Below are 15,903 nucleotides of genomic sequence, written 5' to 3'. Positions count from 1 at the left end.
GCTTGTGAAATAGTATCAAGTTGGTTTGAGAACAGTTTGCATTTCTGTTGTCAAAATGCCTGGTTATTGATCTGCAGAAATGTCACAAAGCTAAGCATGTTTAATGTAGTAATACCTAAGAAAGAGAGTGTTTGATTGAGGTTTGGTGCGTTCTCCAGATTTCTTCTGCAGAGAATATTTTAACTTCTAAGCCTCAGACTACAGTGAAACTTTGGATCAGAAGCCGTACATATGCAGACATACATACACATGAGTCTTCTGGTGCAATGGAGCATTATATAAGGAAGTTTCTTTATTTAAAAGAAATTATAATTCCAAACAGGTGATTAGCCTGTAGTTAGCAATTGGTGGGATGGTGAGCCTCAATCATATAGACTGCGTTCAGACATCACACTGAATTTTGGTTTAGCAAGATGTGAACAAAGCTAGCCTTCTTCCAGGCTGACTCCCTTCTCTTTCCTTCTGTGTAACCAAAAGTCTGCAAGCTTTAGCTTCTTCTCTTGGATAGCCGTAGTTTGTTATGTTGAATAACTTCAGTTTGTCAGTCTGGGCAACCTGACAAGCCATGGGGTGCTCAGTGGTACAGCTGATCCCTGCAGAAGACAGCTTTGCTAGTACTACGCTTTGCACTTGGGAAAGTCATAGAACCATAGAGTTGGAAGGGACCACAAGGGCCAATCTAGTCCAACCCCCTGCAATGCAGGAATCTTTCCCCCCAATGTGGGGCTCAAACTCATGACTCTTGAGGTTAAGAGTCTCATTCTCTACTGACAGAGCTATGCCAAGTTCCAAGCAGAAAGCCTGCAAAGTCCCTTACACTGTGGTTCTCAAGCACTGCGCAAGGGACTTTTACAAGAGGGCAAGACAACCCACCTATCAATCATCTGATGTCATAACAACACCTAGTGATTGACAGGCAGGTTGCCCCACCCACCTGTAAAAATTGACCTATGGGAGTGGGATCTGCCTGTCAGGCCAAAATGGTTTCCCACCCCTGCTCTAGTACATAGCACCATAGGAAACAAGGACAATGTCGTTTTCATTCACAACTCAAGAAGGCATGGTGGAGTTCTGGTAGAATAGAATGGAGATATACATGAAGCCTTTAATATGAATTGCCAGATAACAAGCCTGAGCTGCATATAATGGCTCCATGAATTAAAAACAAAGCAAACCCATTCTAATTTCAGCATTGGATTAAAAGGCCAGCTGAAAGAAAACCTGAGTGGTGAACAGGAAGAGGTGGCACTTGCCCATGAGAATTTAATTTGGCTAATAAGATCTAGTAGGGTTAATTGAATACTAATTGACTGCTGATCAGTAGTCCCCTAAATTCGTTTGTATGATTTGCATATTGGGAGGAGCATCACAGAACAATCAGTACGATACTGAATTACTTTTAAGAGGAGAGTTTGCCTTGTTTAATATTATTAAGCGTTGTTGTTTTTTGTAAAGTGTTCTAATTATATGTGACTATTTAAAGCAAATTGAATTGTTACCAGTTCTGCTGAATTCTGGGCTGGAAATTCTTTTAATTACCGGTATGCAGCACAGCTTCCTAGATCTATGTTGCTACATCCAAATTAAATATCATTAAGCCTGTTTTGAAAAGCGTAGTTCAAATTTTGCCATTGACAAACCAGCTCCAGAGACCGAATTATTTCTTCTCTGATGGTATCTTCTTTTGTGCTTATTAGTGAGTGGGTTGCTGCATTCAGCAATAATGTGTGTTGTACCAGGATAAATGTAGGCCTAGCGTGCATATCTAACTTTGATGAGAGAAGTGTAGTTTGGGGCAATTACAAGGCCAATTCATGGAGAGTTGGATTATTTTATGCCTCTGTTATCTGTAAGAGCCCTTCAACAAGTTAACCTTAATAAATGCTGGGAAATGGCTGGGAGTAAGATCCATTGGACTTGGCCAGCTATGCTTCTGAGTACATGTGTAGAGAATTGCAGTGCTAGACCTTTCTGCCTACTTCTACCATTGCTGAGATGATCTAATAATGGTTGATTGGACCATGCATAAAGGTAAAGGTAAAGGGACCCCTGACCATTAGGTCCCGTCGTGGCCGACTCTAGAGTTGTGGCTCTCATCTCATTTTATTGGCCGAGGGAGCCGGCGTACAGCTTCCGGGTCATGACTAAGCTGCTTCTGGCGAACCAGAGCAGCGCACGGAAACACTGTTTACCTTCCCACTGGAGCGATACCTATTTATCTACTTGCACTTTGATGTGCTCTCAAACTGCTAGGTGGGCAGGAGCTGGGACCGAGCAACGGGAGCTCACCCCGCTGCAGGGATTCGAACCGCCGACCTTCTGATCGGCAAGTCCTAGGCTCTGTGGTTTAACCCACAGCACCACCCGCGTCCCTCTAGGTCTATGCATAGGTACTGACTAATTGCATTTTTATATTATTCAATAGAGGCGAATTTGTTCAACCAGGAAGGGGGGGAAACAGGAGAAAGATCTGAACAGCTTTGGAACTGATTCTTGTTATCTCGCTCTATACCATTTCTGTGGTAAAAATGCCCTTAGTTTTAAACAGGTATCAGATGTCCTGGTCTGCTCACAATCAGATGTGGCTGAGAAAAAGATAATGAAGTGAAATGCTTCCTGGCAAGAAGCCGTACTCTTGGATTCCCTCTACAGTCCTATGTGACAGGGCTGGGGGAACTTCAGGCCAATGGATTGAATGTGGCCCTCAGGCCTGCTTGGGATCTGTCCGTGAGCTGTGATAGTGCCTGCTGCTTGCCTGGGGGGAGGACGCAATGGGTGGACATGTGTGTTGGAACCTCTGGATTTTGTGTGACTGGAACACAGCCTGCTGTGCAAAGATAATAGTCACATGTGTTGCTTCATCCACTTTTATCTCTGGCTTTCCCCACAACTAGCATGCAGCCTCGGAAAGGTTGCTCACAAGGGAACGTTGCACTGGAAAATGTTCCCCATCCCTACTCTATGGGTACATCATCTTGTTGTATGTCGAGTATGTGGAATCTCTAGGACACCTGCTCCCTCCCCTTTTACTCTTGAGCTATCTTTGTGGATCTGTCCGCTGTGATACTCCTGCCATAGGAGAAGGAAAAGGTTGCACCATCAAAGATAGCTGAAGGGTGGTGGGTGTTCCACAGTATTTCCTCTTACCCCCATTCACCACCTCCCCATCTTTTGGTCACTTTGATTTCTTTATTGCTCTCGTAATAATGGTTCTTGCCACCCCTTTGCTTCCCAAGCCTAGTTTTTCTGGAGCCATCTGCGCTCACCCTTTGTTAGGGATGTTGGAGGATTCTGACGGGAATGGAAATTGCTTCTTTTTGTTTATTCGTCCCACGTCTGGAGCAGAAATCAGTCCAGCAAATATGATCAATATTTGCTTCTCTTGTTCTTTTCAGTCTGCATAATCGATAACTTTCCCTCCCTGAGTTGCATTGCGTTTCCTTTGCATTGAAATGAATGGTATTTGTGTTTAAATAAATGGTGTGGAGTAACGTGATGATAAATTAACCACGTAATGAATTATGTAAGATTCCACTGTATCAGACAATTCGTGAGAGGAATTGTATAGTTTCTGTTGGCAGTCAAACTGCAGTGGAGCAGAAACAGTGCTGCATGAGACGAAACACGGGCCTGAACAGAAATCGATGCCTTTTTACTCTTCTCTTGTCCAGGTCATTGGTCTCTGTGAATATGACTCAGTTGTTTGGATCATAACATAAATCAAGTTGTGGTAGTTCTCCCCCCCCCCCCACTCTCCACAACTGATGGGGGATTCAAGCCTGGGGGTCCTGAAGTCTAACCATTGCACCACACGGGCTTATATTGTTGCCATAATCATGACGCCATGAAAGTCCAGAAAGAAATCTCCTGTTTGGGGATAAGTGTGTAGAAATGTGATGTTCTTAAAGTGCCTGTCAATGCCAATGCTTAATAAACTTTAGGCCAAGTGTTAGGCTTTCTCAGCATGAATCTTCCATTCAATTTTGAATTCCAAAGACTTGTACAATCTACCGTTTCCTGCTTTGTGAAGTTAGTGTAATGCTAAAGATTATCCTAGAGGTACAGATTGAGTTTTGACTCTGTGGTATCTCTCTCATAACAGCAAGCAGAAAGTCTGGGGAGCCTTTAATTATCTCTGATATCAAGAAGGGAAGTGTAGCACACAGGTAAGTGAAGAATCTAATTTTCCACTTACAAGTCTCAGACACTAAATCAGCTGAACCCAGTTATCCAATCCAAGGTCCTGCTCATACAGTGGCCAACCAGATGCCTATAAGATGCCAGCAAGCAGGGCCTGAAGGCAACAGCAAAGCTCTTTCTCAGACCAGCCTCCTGAGATCTTTTCAGCTTAAGATGTTGGGGGTTGAACTGGGTTCGTTGTGCAAAGTATGTGTGCTCTGCCTCCTTCCCAAACATCAGGACCAATGAACTGTAACACCAAACATTTTCCATGTCTTCCGAAGTTCTCAGATGTTTGCATATTCTCATCCTGTGTGTAATTAGACTTGCTGAAGTTATTCACATAGAATCATAGAGTTGGAAGAGACCACAAGGGCCATCGAGTCCAACCCCCTGCCAAGCAGGAAACACCGTCAGAGCAATCCTGACATATGGTTGTCAAGCCTCTGCTTAAAGACCTCCAAAGAAGGAGACTCCACCACACTCCTTGGCAGCAAATTCCACTGTTGAACAACTCTTACTGTCAGGAAGTTCTTCTTAATGTTTAGGTGGAATCTTCTTTCTTGTAGTTTGGATCCATTGCTCTGTGTCCACTTCTCTGGAGCAGCAGAAAACAACCTTTCTCCCTCCTCTATGTGACAAGGTGTGCCGTGGCCTGACATTTCCTTTGGCCTCAGTATAGAAGTAGGTCTAATTAGAGTACAGTCCTGGCTTTAATAAATTAGTATTTTATAAGCATACTGACTCCTGGAATCTCACTTAAGCCTACTTGATTCCAGTACAAGCAGTGTTGCCAGCACTGCCTTGTTATATAAAAGTAGAACATGCATGCATTAAGAGTTTGCTCTCTGAGTTACGTGCAGTATAAACTGGTCTATATTATTTTAACGTAGCCAACATGGAAGCTTCCAGCTGTTGTTGGACTACAACTCCCATCAGCCCTAGCCAGCAAAGCCAGTGATCAGGGCTGATGGGAGTTGTAGTCAAACATCTGTAGGGCAACAAGTTGGCTACCTCTGCTCTGGATGACACACCATGAGAGATGAGGAGAGCCAATAACAGCACCTCCCTATGTCCTTTCATGATGTATGGAGAACAATGTAATTCACAAAACGGTTTCTTGACACCAGCTTCCTTCACCTGTGACTCATTTTTTTATTTTCTCACTTATTTAAGGTACCCCAATTGAAATGTTGAAAGGCTGCCTAATTTTCACCAGTTGAGGGAATTGCTAATAATGAGGTGTATTCTCAGGCTGGATTTTAGTTATTTGAACCTGTTTCTATGCAGAAATATCTTGGGGTTTTTTTAATCATTAACCTGGGCAAATTCTCTTCTGCAGAAGAGTTGCCATACCACCCACAGTACTGCAACAGCTCTTGGAGAAGAACAAAGTATGCAGTTATTTGGAATGTGTTAAACACAGGCTTGGTTTTTTTCCGTTACTCACAGGACCGGCACCTTAGAGCCCGGAGACAAGCTGTTAGCCATTGATAATATCCGACTCGACAATTGCTCAATGGAGGATGCGGTGCAGATCTTAAAGCAGTGTGAAGAACTTGTCAAATTGAAGATCAGGAAGGATGAGGATAATTCTGGTACGAAAGCACTGAATCAAGCTATTTCTGAGCCATTTTAATAAAACACTCCAATACTTAAGAAAAGCCTGGCAGAGAAACTGGAAAACCATTATTCAAGTAGTGAGTGTGTACATGTGCCTGTGCACTCATGTGTTGGTGCGCATGTGCACACAGCAAGTGCCTACAAACCTACTCTAAGGCTTAAAGGTTACTTACTCTTTTGCTAGGAAATACTTTGATGCATACCATAGCTGTCAACGTTTTCCATTTTTTAAGGGAAATTCCATTATTCCAAATAGGATTCCTCGCAAGAAAAGGGAAAAGTTGACAGCTATGATGCATACCTTGAAGATTCCTTATCATTATTAAATAAGTGTTTATGCATTGAACAGAGTACCAGTATCTAAATGGCCTTATTAGAAACATAGGTATATTAATGGAAACAAAATTGCCTAGCTAATAAATGCAGTTATGTACGGTCCAATACTTTCAGATTCCACCTGTTTTCCTTCCCTTATTGTTTTTCTTTGTGACATCGTTTTTATTCATTTTCATCTTTAAACTGTTTTAACATGGTTGCATTGAGATATATATTTGTTTGAATTACAGCATGTGGCATGCAGCAATTCCTTAAAATTAAAATCCAAACGGCAATAAACACTCAGATAATTGTTTCTGGATATATTAATTAGCAAAGTTGCATCAAAGCATATATACCAAAATTAATTACAAATACAAATTGATGCATTACTTAGATCAGTGACTACAAGTTAAAGGTATTTTGTATCAATAACAATTAGAATTCATGGGAAATTGTAGGAAGCGGGGAGGAAAAAAATTAAAATATGCACTTCATTCCTTCCTGTATTATAATGAAATTAGTAATCACATGCTACTAGCTATTAAGCAATAAATGATCATTTCCCAATCCTCTTTGGCGGTTACTGGGTTTTTTTGATAACTGGAAAGAACAAGCAGTAGGTCTAATGGAAGTTTATAATCAGCCTGTATCTTCTAGATGATCTAGGACTAATCTCAGGAGTTCCTTTAGTTTAGGGTGATTTCTATAATCAGAGCCCTCCTTTCCTCTTAACAGATGAGCAAGAAACAACTGGTGCTATCATCTACACAGTGGAGCTAAAGAGATACGGTGGACCCCTGGGAATCACTATTTCAGGGACCGAGGAGCCTTTTGACCCAATTGTCATTTCAGGACTGACAAAACGAGGGCTGGCGGAAAGGTGAGTTGCAATTTGCATCCTAATGGGCAGGCATGATATAATGATACTCCGCGTGTAATCCACTGGGAAGCTCTTCTGCTCATTTGTACCACTGAATTAAATAGAGGCTGCATACGTGGGTGGTGTAGACCTTTCTGCACAGTTACGTGGCTGTGCGTGTAAGGAAAGAGAGGAGAGAGAACTTGGTTGCACGTGATCTTGAGAGGAGACGTGAGAGGTTTGTGTGCTGAATGGCTGTCACAGTTTCTGAGCTCCCAGCGGGCAATTTTGTGTTGCTTGGGGAAACTGTGAAGCTTCTTCCAGGTAGTATATTCAGTGCTATTATGTTTATGCATTGGCGGATATGTTTGTGCAAGGTGTGTGTGTGTGTGTGTGTGTGTGTGTGTGTGTGTCTGTCAGTTACAAGCAAGGAACCAATCAGGAGTGCTGTGTTCAAAATGTGCAGCCACATAACCTTAGAATCATAGAGATGGAAGGGACCCTGATATTCATCTAATCCAACCCCCCGCAATATAGGAATACGTAGCTGTAGCATATGGGGATTGAACCTGCAACCTTAGCATTATCAGCACCATGCCCTAACCAACTGAGCTATCCCGCTTGTAATTTGTGGACTGTTTGTTTACATGCTTGTGAAATTGCTGGGGGTACATGACATTTCCCCCCCACCACCACCTCAGTTTTTCCTGTGGATCCTTTGTTCTTTTCACCACCATCACCCCGTTCACATGTAACCACTGCAAACTGGTAACGTTTGTCCTTGCAGGAGAACCCCTGCAACTATCATTCTGAAATTGGGCAGGCTTCATTTCCTCAGAAGGGGTGGCCCTATTTGCAAATAGCACCCATTTTTTATATTTCCCAGTTGTAATGAATGGATCAAGCCTCCGCCATGTGCGAATGTGATAAGGAGACGCCGGAGTCGCTTCAGCACATTATGTTCACTTGCCCCTTGTTCAATGTGCCACGGGCAAATTTGTTGGGATCAATCATACAGAAACTAGAGGGTACCCCACCAAAATTCCACCTTGCCCAAATCTTGCAGGACAAGGATACCCATACGACCCTGAGAGTGGCTAGGTTTCTGGTCGCTGTCCTTACCCAAAAGCGTTGCCAAGGAGCACTACAAGCTAATTAAGGCGCAGTATGTCATGCCATCTTATTGTATTTTATTGTTACAGTGGTGTTTTAGCGGCTGTTTTTTCCCACGTGCACAAGCTGTTATTTATGTCTTGTTTTTATCTGTATGGGCCTATGGCCGTAATAAATAAATATATATATATGTAATGAATGGAGAACGCAGAACTTCACTTGTATACAGAATGGCTCGGAACCTGGAGCGCAGATCGAAGTGTAAAAAGCATAGTGCAATTCAGAAATTTATTTTGTTTAAAAACAAAATAGATACAGGGTGAATCTTTGGGCCCATGCACATTCCCTTCCCAGAATTTTTGAGCCATAATTTATACCAATCCATTCAGCTGCTATTGAAAACAGAGGAATTTTATAATTTCAGTTCACTAATCCACTGTTTGGAAATAAAGTTAACTTTGCTATTTAAACTGGCACCATAGTGACCTCTAGTGGATAGTTGAGAAATCAATCCTGACTCAAAGGAAAAAGCAGGGTGGAGGAGAGAGAGAGCATAAAATATAAAGAAGTTGAATTATATCCCTATAAGCTGCCAACAAACAAGATTTCCAAAACTGATTGCTGTTCTGTGTGCTAAGCTTTTGTTTTCTGTGACTGAAAATAGGCAGCGTTCTTTTGTTTGGGAGATCTGCAAGCAAAAGTAATTTACTCCCGGAAGGGAGGGGAGTAGCTAAGACAGACTCTTCTGATGGGAAGATAAAATATGCTTAAATGACAATTCTTGGAGATTTTACCACAGCTGATGGCTAGAATAGCAGAAGCACAAGGAAAATGGACATGGGTACAGCAAGCATTCTGAAACTGGCCGGCCATTGGTCTCTGTGTACTTAAACAACGCTTGAGTTGTAGTGCAATTTAGAGCATGCAAGGAAATGAATGTCTGTTGCAGCTGTAGCTTAATGGAACAACTGTGATCTAAATGGAGGATATGGCACAATTGGCCTCTGCGTCCATTGGAAAACAACCCACAGTTGAGCTGTACCTTGAATTCCACCTGTGAGCTGGATGGTGTACTTAGGTCATGCAAAGGCAGCCTTTATTATTGTGGTCTCTGTGTGCAGCACCCCAAGGGTCAGGTGAAACTCACTCAACCCTTTGTAGTTCACAGTCTATTTAGATGAATTACTAAAGTCAAGCAAGCCCGGATCAAACTGAATGGGTCACTTCCCTGAGGAATACTCTTTCTTTATAGAAGAAGAGTTTGGATTTGATATCCCGCTTTATCACTACCCGAAGGAGTCTCAAAGCAGCTAACATTCTCCTTTCCCTTCCTCCCCCACAACAAACACTCTGTGAGGTGAGTGGGGCTGAGAGACTTCAAAGAAGTGTGACTAGCCCAAGGTCACCCAGCAGCTGCATGTGGAGGAGTGGGGACGCGAACCCGGTTCCCCAGATTACGAGTCTACCACTCTTAACCACTACACCACACTGGCTTTATACCATCTTCACTGTGTTTTGTATGTTTTGTAGTGTTCATAGGTGAATCATATCTTTTATTATGGGCACCATACATTCTGTAATGCAACTCAAAATTAGTCTATTCACCATAGCCAGACAAATGACAAGGCAAAATATTGGCCTCACCAAACATTTGGATGATGTTCTGCTTCTTGGCACATTTTTGTTCCTCTGCCTGCTACTCTGAGGCAATGTTACCCCCCCCCCCTTCTTATTTGACATCGCTGTCTTCTGCCTTCTTTGACTTCACTGCCATTTCATCTGATTGGCTATGGCAACCCATTTATTTTTTTTACAGGTATTCTTGACATCATGATGTCAGACATTGGCTGTGGCTTCTTCCCATGGCAGTGAGGGCAAAGGGACTTCCCACTTGCTGCTCACATGGCATCATAATGACTGCAGGTGGTTGAAACCTGTCACAGTTCAAAGGAGGTCACTGATCAGCAGATTGGTGGTTACAGCAAGCCACTCTAGCACCAATCAGCTGACTATCGCTGAAAGGGCATCTTCAAAGGAGATTGCGGTAACCACCAAACAGCTGATTGGTAACCACTTTGATGTCTCTGCAGAAGTAAAAACACAGTATTTATAAATGGAGCATTTTCCCCTCTGCAGAGGACGCAGCTTGGGTTCAAAGCCCATTGGGGAGCTCCCTTGTGTAGCTGATCCCAGCATGGCTCCCAGTCAGCTGGCCAAGGGGCAATTGAGAGCTCCCTTAAATCCACATCCATATGACATATGATGTCAGGTGTGCAGATGGTTTGTGAGAAACCACTCCATGGGCCAATTTGGGATCTGTTCTGGGCCTAATGGGGCCCAAGAAGTGAAGGTTCCCAAACCCTGGCAGATTGTGTAGGCAGAGATATGCATATACAGGTCTGGGAGTTTTTGTTTGTTTGTTTGTTTCAATTGGAATTCATGGATCAGCCTTTATAGATGATTGAGAAGCATTATGTGTAGAACGGGTGAAGACATGGGCTTCTCTTTCCATTATAAATCACTGAATTTGGAGAAGTGCCTGCTAATCTGGAAATAGTTGTGTATTTGTTTTCATGTTTTTCTTCTGATTACCACAGAACTTTAAATCTTGCCACACATGCATCCATCAACTGAACATGGATATCTTTATTTATGGGCTGGTTTAATGAAATTACTGTCTTGCATAACAGTTGGAATTTTCATTTGCTTGTTCTTTAGGACTGGAGCGATCCATGTAGGAGACCGGATATTAGCTATTAATAATGTAAGCCTTAAGGGGAAGCCTCTGAGTGAAGCCATTCATCTACTCCAGATGGCTGGAGAAACTGTAACTCTGAAGATCAAGAAGCAAACCGAAAGTAAGTCCTCATTCTAAAAATCTGTGTGTTTCATCTGGCACACCTGGAGCCAAAATCAGTACAGATCAATATAGCAATCTCCACTTCTTGGACAAGGTTCTTGGGCAGTCACTGGCCAAATCCAGACTCTCTTGGATGACACTGGTTTTCCCAGATGTATTTCGATTTGGGTTTAGGCCTGCTTTTGGTGCAGACATTGCCTTGGTGGCCCTTTGTTGGAAGAGCCGCAGTGGGAATGTGTCCCTGTTTTATTATCCTTGATTTCTCAGTGGCTTTTGATACCATTAACAATTGTCTTCTTCTGGAGTAGCTGTCCAAATTGAGAGTGGGCACCACCACTGTGATGATTCCAGTCCCACTTGGATGGCTGTTTTCATGGGGTTATCCTTGAGGAATATTGTTTGGCCTCATGGAGCCTTTCTGTGTCAGCTTCTGGAGAGTTCTGTGTTATCTCCCATGCTATTCAGCCTCTACATGAAATTGCTTAATGGGGTCATCTCGAGTTTTGGAGTACATGGTTAGCAATTTGCTGGCGACACACATCTCTGCTTCTCCTATACATCTTCAGGTGAGGCAGTGGGTGTGCTAGATCAATGTCTTGCCTCGGTAATGGATTGGATGAGAGCCAATAAACTGAAGCTTAATCAGACAAGACTGAGGTCCTGTTAGTGCAGCAGTTCTCAACCTGTGGGTCCCCAGATGTTGTTGGACTACAACTCCCATCATCCCTGAGCCTTGCTAGCTAGGGGTGATGGGAGTTGTAGTTCAACATCTGGGGAAGCACAGGTTGAGAAAGGCTGTGTTAGTGGGTGGTTCCCTAAACCAGATGGATGGGATGTAACCTGCTCTAGATGTTGTTGCACTCCCTCTGAAGGAGCAGGTAGATCCTATAGCTTGAGGATACTTCTGGATCCATTACTGTTGCTTGAGGCTCAACTGGGCAGCCAAGTCTGCTTTCTATGCTCTGGTAACCTCAAGGCTGGATTACATCAATGCATGGGGCTGCCTTTTAAGACAATTTGGAGACTGCAGCTGGTGCAGAATTCAGAGGCCAGACTGTTAACTGAGGCAGAGTGGTCCAAACATGTAACACCAGTTCTGTCCTGACTGCACTGGCTATGATTAGTTTCCAGGCTGTATTCAAAGTACTGGTTTTGACCCATAAAGCCTTAGGACCCAAACCTTCATTGCCTTGCAAGATATCTTTGGGAGAAGAAAAAGGCTAAGAAGTAAACCCTACACAAATCCGGAGTGGAGTCCCTAAGAGATTGGATGGCGCCTTGTACGCCTCCTTCTGGCAGCCAAGTTGGTGCCAAATGTATTGCTCTGCTCAGAGGCACCAGCTTCTGAAGAAGAATTGGGGGGAGGCGATGTCACATGGTGCATGATGTCGTATGCGTGACATCAGGATGTTGGGGGGATCTTTAAAAATATATGAGGTCAAGGCATACATGCACTGTATAATGATTGCATCCTCTGTCTACATTATTAAACTGCTGTTCCCTTTAATTCTATTCCTGTTAATACCCCTGTTGTGTTGGACTACTGAATTGTGGGGAAATGTGTTAGTTTCCTTGGGAGACTTCTTTAAAACAAGGAGAAGGAGGCGAAAGCACCAAGATCAATAGGTGACTCCATTGACAGGTATAATCTCAAGCACCCACTTGAGAATCTGTTTAAGAAGCTGACTAGATTTTGAGCTGTCTGCTTCCCTTTGAAAAACATCTTCAGACCTGCCAATGTGGAAAGTGATTTTTATTTCTCCTCTCCTTCCTTAACACTGTTCGAGCAGCCCCACTTTGACACAGCATTAAGTTTCTGAAAGAATTGCTGAAAAGCCAATTGGGGGAAAACTTAATCGGCATCCTTCACTGCCAACCACCTGTCAGTCAAGCATCTCACATCAGACTCTGTGTCTCTGCAGAGTCCCTTACTTTTGAAATTCTGATGCAGCAGCAACCTTGCCTGCCAAACTAAGGAGCTCAGCCAGTGTCTTGAAAGGGCTGAAGTTCACTTTAAAGTCCTGACTGATGTTCATGTGTAAAATTGAGAAATAGGCCTCTGTCCTTCTGTTCTTTGCTTTTAATGAAGACAACTTGACAGTGTAACCATGCAATTTAATTTTCATGCTTGAAGGGACCATTAGATTTCAATCACATCCATTTTCCTCCCACTCTGATTCAGTCTTTCAGCTCTTCATGAACACAGAGGATATTCCGGGTGCAGTCCCTCCTACTTTCCTTCCTAGCCACTGATAAATTAGATCTCCTACTTGCTCAGAGTGTAGTTTTTCCTCTTGCTTTCTTAGCACTTTTTACTCTGGCAGAGATAAAACACCTCCCTCACCTCTGATCTCCTTTAAGTCTCTTTCCTGCTGCAAGGAGTTGTACTGACATCCATAAACAAAGACAACTGCAATACGTTATTGTACTTCTCTCCAGTCTCACTCACTTTTTTCTTTTCTTCAAAAGACCTGTGACCTGCCTAGAGCCAACTGGGGAGGGGGGAATTGAAGTGTTTGAGGAGAGAGGTAGTTCCCAGTTTCTGCTGGAAGCAGAAGCTACCACTAAAATCGTTGTGCTTTAAAAACACTCTTCTGCTGTGGAACTTCCTCAAGAGGTTGCAGAGGCAGCACTTTTCAGGTTTGACTTGCTTTTGGAGGAGACCAAACTTGAGACTTGTGGTGTTTCTAAAAATATTTAATTTTACAACTATAAAAGTAAAGCCATGTGTGGAGTTGATCAACTCCTGACAGGTGGGTCACCTCAGACTCCCAGAGAGAAATACCTGCACCTAAGGATGGTCAAATCTGTCAATTTCACTTTCTCATTATTTTAATCTTAAATTCAGTTTGCCATGTTTCTGCAGCAATTTGCAATTATTGTTTTTTTAATCCCTATGAAAATTTATCAGAATTTCTCCTAATAAATACATCTTTTTGTATGCAGTTTTGACTAATGTACACGTTTTTGAAAGCAATTTTCCCTAATATGATGCATTTTTGTATCTCTTTATTAATATATGCATTTTAATGCATTCTTTCCCCTAACATATATTCTACACATTGTTTGGGATGGAGAATTGCGTTGCAAAATTCGGAGAAGTGCAAATTTCAAAGGATAGGTGTGCTTTGATTTGCACATTTCATAGAATTGTAGGGTCGGAAGGGACCTCAAGGGCCATTTAGTCCAATTTCTCTTCTTAAGAGGTGCACATTAGGTAGTGACTTATTAAAATGCAAACTAAATTGAATTTCTCCTCCATCCCTTCATGCTCTCCAGCGTGCCTTCCAATCTCATGTCAGTGCTCTCATTCCTGCTCACTCCATCATCCTAAAAAACTGCAGTTTCTTTCACACAGAGACCCAACCGTAGCTGAGTTTGGGAATCACCATCCCCCAACGGCTCTCACAGTCCAGAGATGATCTCTGTACCTCTCAACCATTAGCTATTATGGTGTGAAACACGTTAATAGTCTTTCGCAGAGCTTTCCCCAAGAGAGGATATAGCTGGCACAGCTCATCCAGCAGTCATAATGATATTTTTACTCACAGAAGCTCTTTGGAGCACTTTCTGCGTATGACACATGAGTCAAAATGAACTGAGGAGAGTGAATTCCTATCAATCATTCTAAGCCTGAGCTATTTGAAATTGGAATTCCACAGCCATCTCAAGTACTCCATCATAAGCAATTTAACCCATCCTAATTTGGGGAGACTATAGTGGGCTCCCCCCTTTCTTTAAAGTACAGTCTTTATCTCAGGAGATGTTCTAAGGTGAAAGAGAAAATTGTCAAGGTGATGGTGGTTTTAAGTGTTGAGTAAAGAATAAATCACTTTACAATCACTAAATCAGAAAAGCCACTTACTTGGAAATAAGTCTTTTTACTTGATTTCACTGAACCTACTTGCAAGCAGATGCACTTAAGATCACATGCTGGCAGTAGTCGTGATCTGTGTGGTTTTTATGCCTGGAAAGCCGCTCCCCCACTCTTAATTTCACATTTGGTTGGTGCAACTTGCAGCTGCCATGGGTCAAAAAGGCTTACAAGATGAAGGGGAAAGAAGGGCAGCACCCCCTTGCTATAGGGCTAAGGCATCATCAGTGTTCTCCACACCAGACACTACATCTTCTGGAAAACACAACATTGGGCCTGCAACCTGATGTGAGACTTACCAACCATTAAGGTAAAAGTAAAGGGACCCCTGACCGTTAGGTCCAGTCGCAGACGTCTCTGGGGTTGCGGCACTCATCTCGCTTTACTGGCCAAGGGAGTTGGTGTACAGCTTCCGGGTCATGTGGCCAGCATGACTAAGCCACTTCTGGTGAACCAGAACAGTGCACGGAAATGCCGTTTACCTTCCCGCCAGAGCGGTACCTATTTATCTACTTGCACTTTGAAGTGCTTTCGTACTGCTAGGTTGGCAGGAGCAGGGACCGAGCCACCGGAGATCACTCCGTCGTGGAGATTCAAACTGCCAACCTTCTGATCGGCAAGCCCTAGGCTCTGTGGTTTAGACCACAGCGCCACCCATTAGCTGGTGATTATAGCATGACAGAAAGAGAGCAGGTGAGCTTCACAGAAATGCCTCTAACATTTTGTGCATACCTGTGCATCTTTATTTTGACCCCAGGGACTTACCCGAAACAGTCTGGGAGTATAAATGAAGTGAGCGACCCAGAAGATGACCTGACTGATTCCCAGAAAACTAGCAAACTCTCTGAGATTTATTCCACCACAATCCCCAGTGTGGACAGTGCAATGGAATCCTGGGACGGTTCTGGCATTGATGCTGGTTATGGAAGTCAGGGTGAGTCGGCCTTTAATGTGCGAATGCATAAGTTTGTCTCCTCTCTCCCAACTCCATTTTGAATTGCTGAGGGCCAGTTCATACATTTATATCTGAGGGGATAAAGGTTCACACAAGCGAACATTGCCATGGGGTCAGTAGTT

At 43.1% G+C, this 15,903-nt stretch overlaps 1 protein-coding gene across 8 annotated transcripts in view; it reads left to right on the top strand.

Annotated features, from left to right (window-relative positions):
* The window catches only part of GRIP2 (glutamate receptor interacting protein 2), a 379,568-nt gene that overhangs the window by 351,144 nt on the left and 12,521 nt on the right, over window positions 1-15,903 (top strand). For all 8 annotated transcript variants that reach the window (XR_014522913.1, XM_083491282.1, XM_083491280.1 and 5 more), the window contains exons 15-19: window positions 4,103-4,166; window positions 5,632-5,777; window positions 6,856-7,000; window positions 10,811-10,950; window positions 15,584-15,760. Coding sequence is in view for 7 of the 8 variants with exons in the window: in XM_083491282.1 (XP_083347408.1) it covers window positions 4,103-4,166; window positions 5,632-5,777; window positions 6,856-7,000; window positions 10,811-10,950; window positions 15,584-15,760 (672 nt within the window). In the remaining variant the exon portion in view is untranslated. The remainder of the gene's footprint in view (window positions 1-4,102; window positions 4,167-5,631; window positions 5,778-6,855; window positions 7,001-10,810; window positions 10,951-15,583; window positions 15,761-15,903) is intronic.

The sequence above is a fragment of the Podarcis liolepis genome, assembly GCF_965112155.1.
Source record: "Podarcis liolepis genome assembly, chromosome: 2".
Lineage (NCBI taxonomy): Eukaryota > Metazoa > Chordata > Lepidosauria > Squamata > Lacertidae > Podarcis > Podarcis liolepis.
Note: the sequence above shows the minus strand (reverse complement) of the source record. Positions and strands in the feature narration are given on the sequence as shown.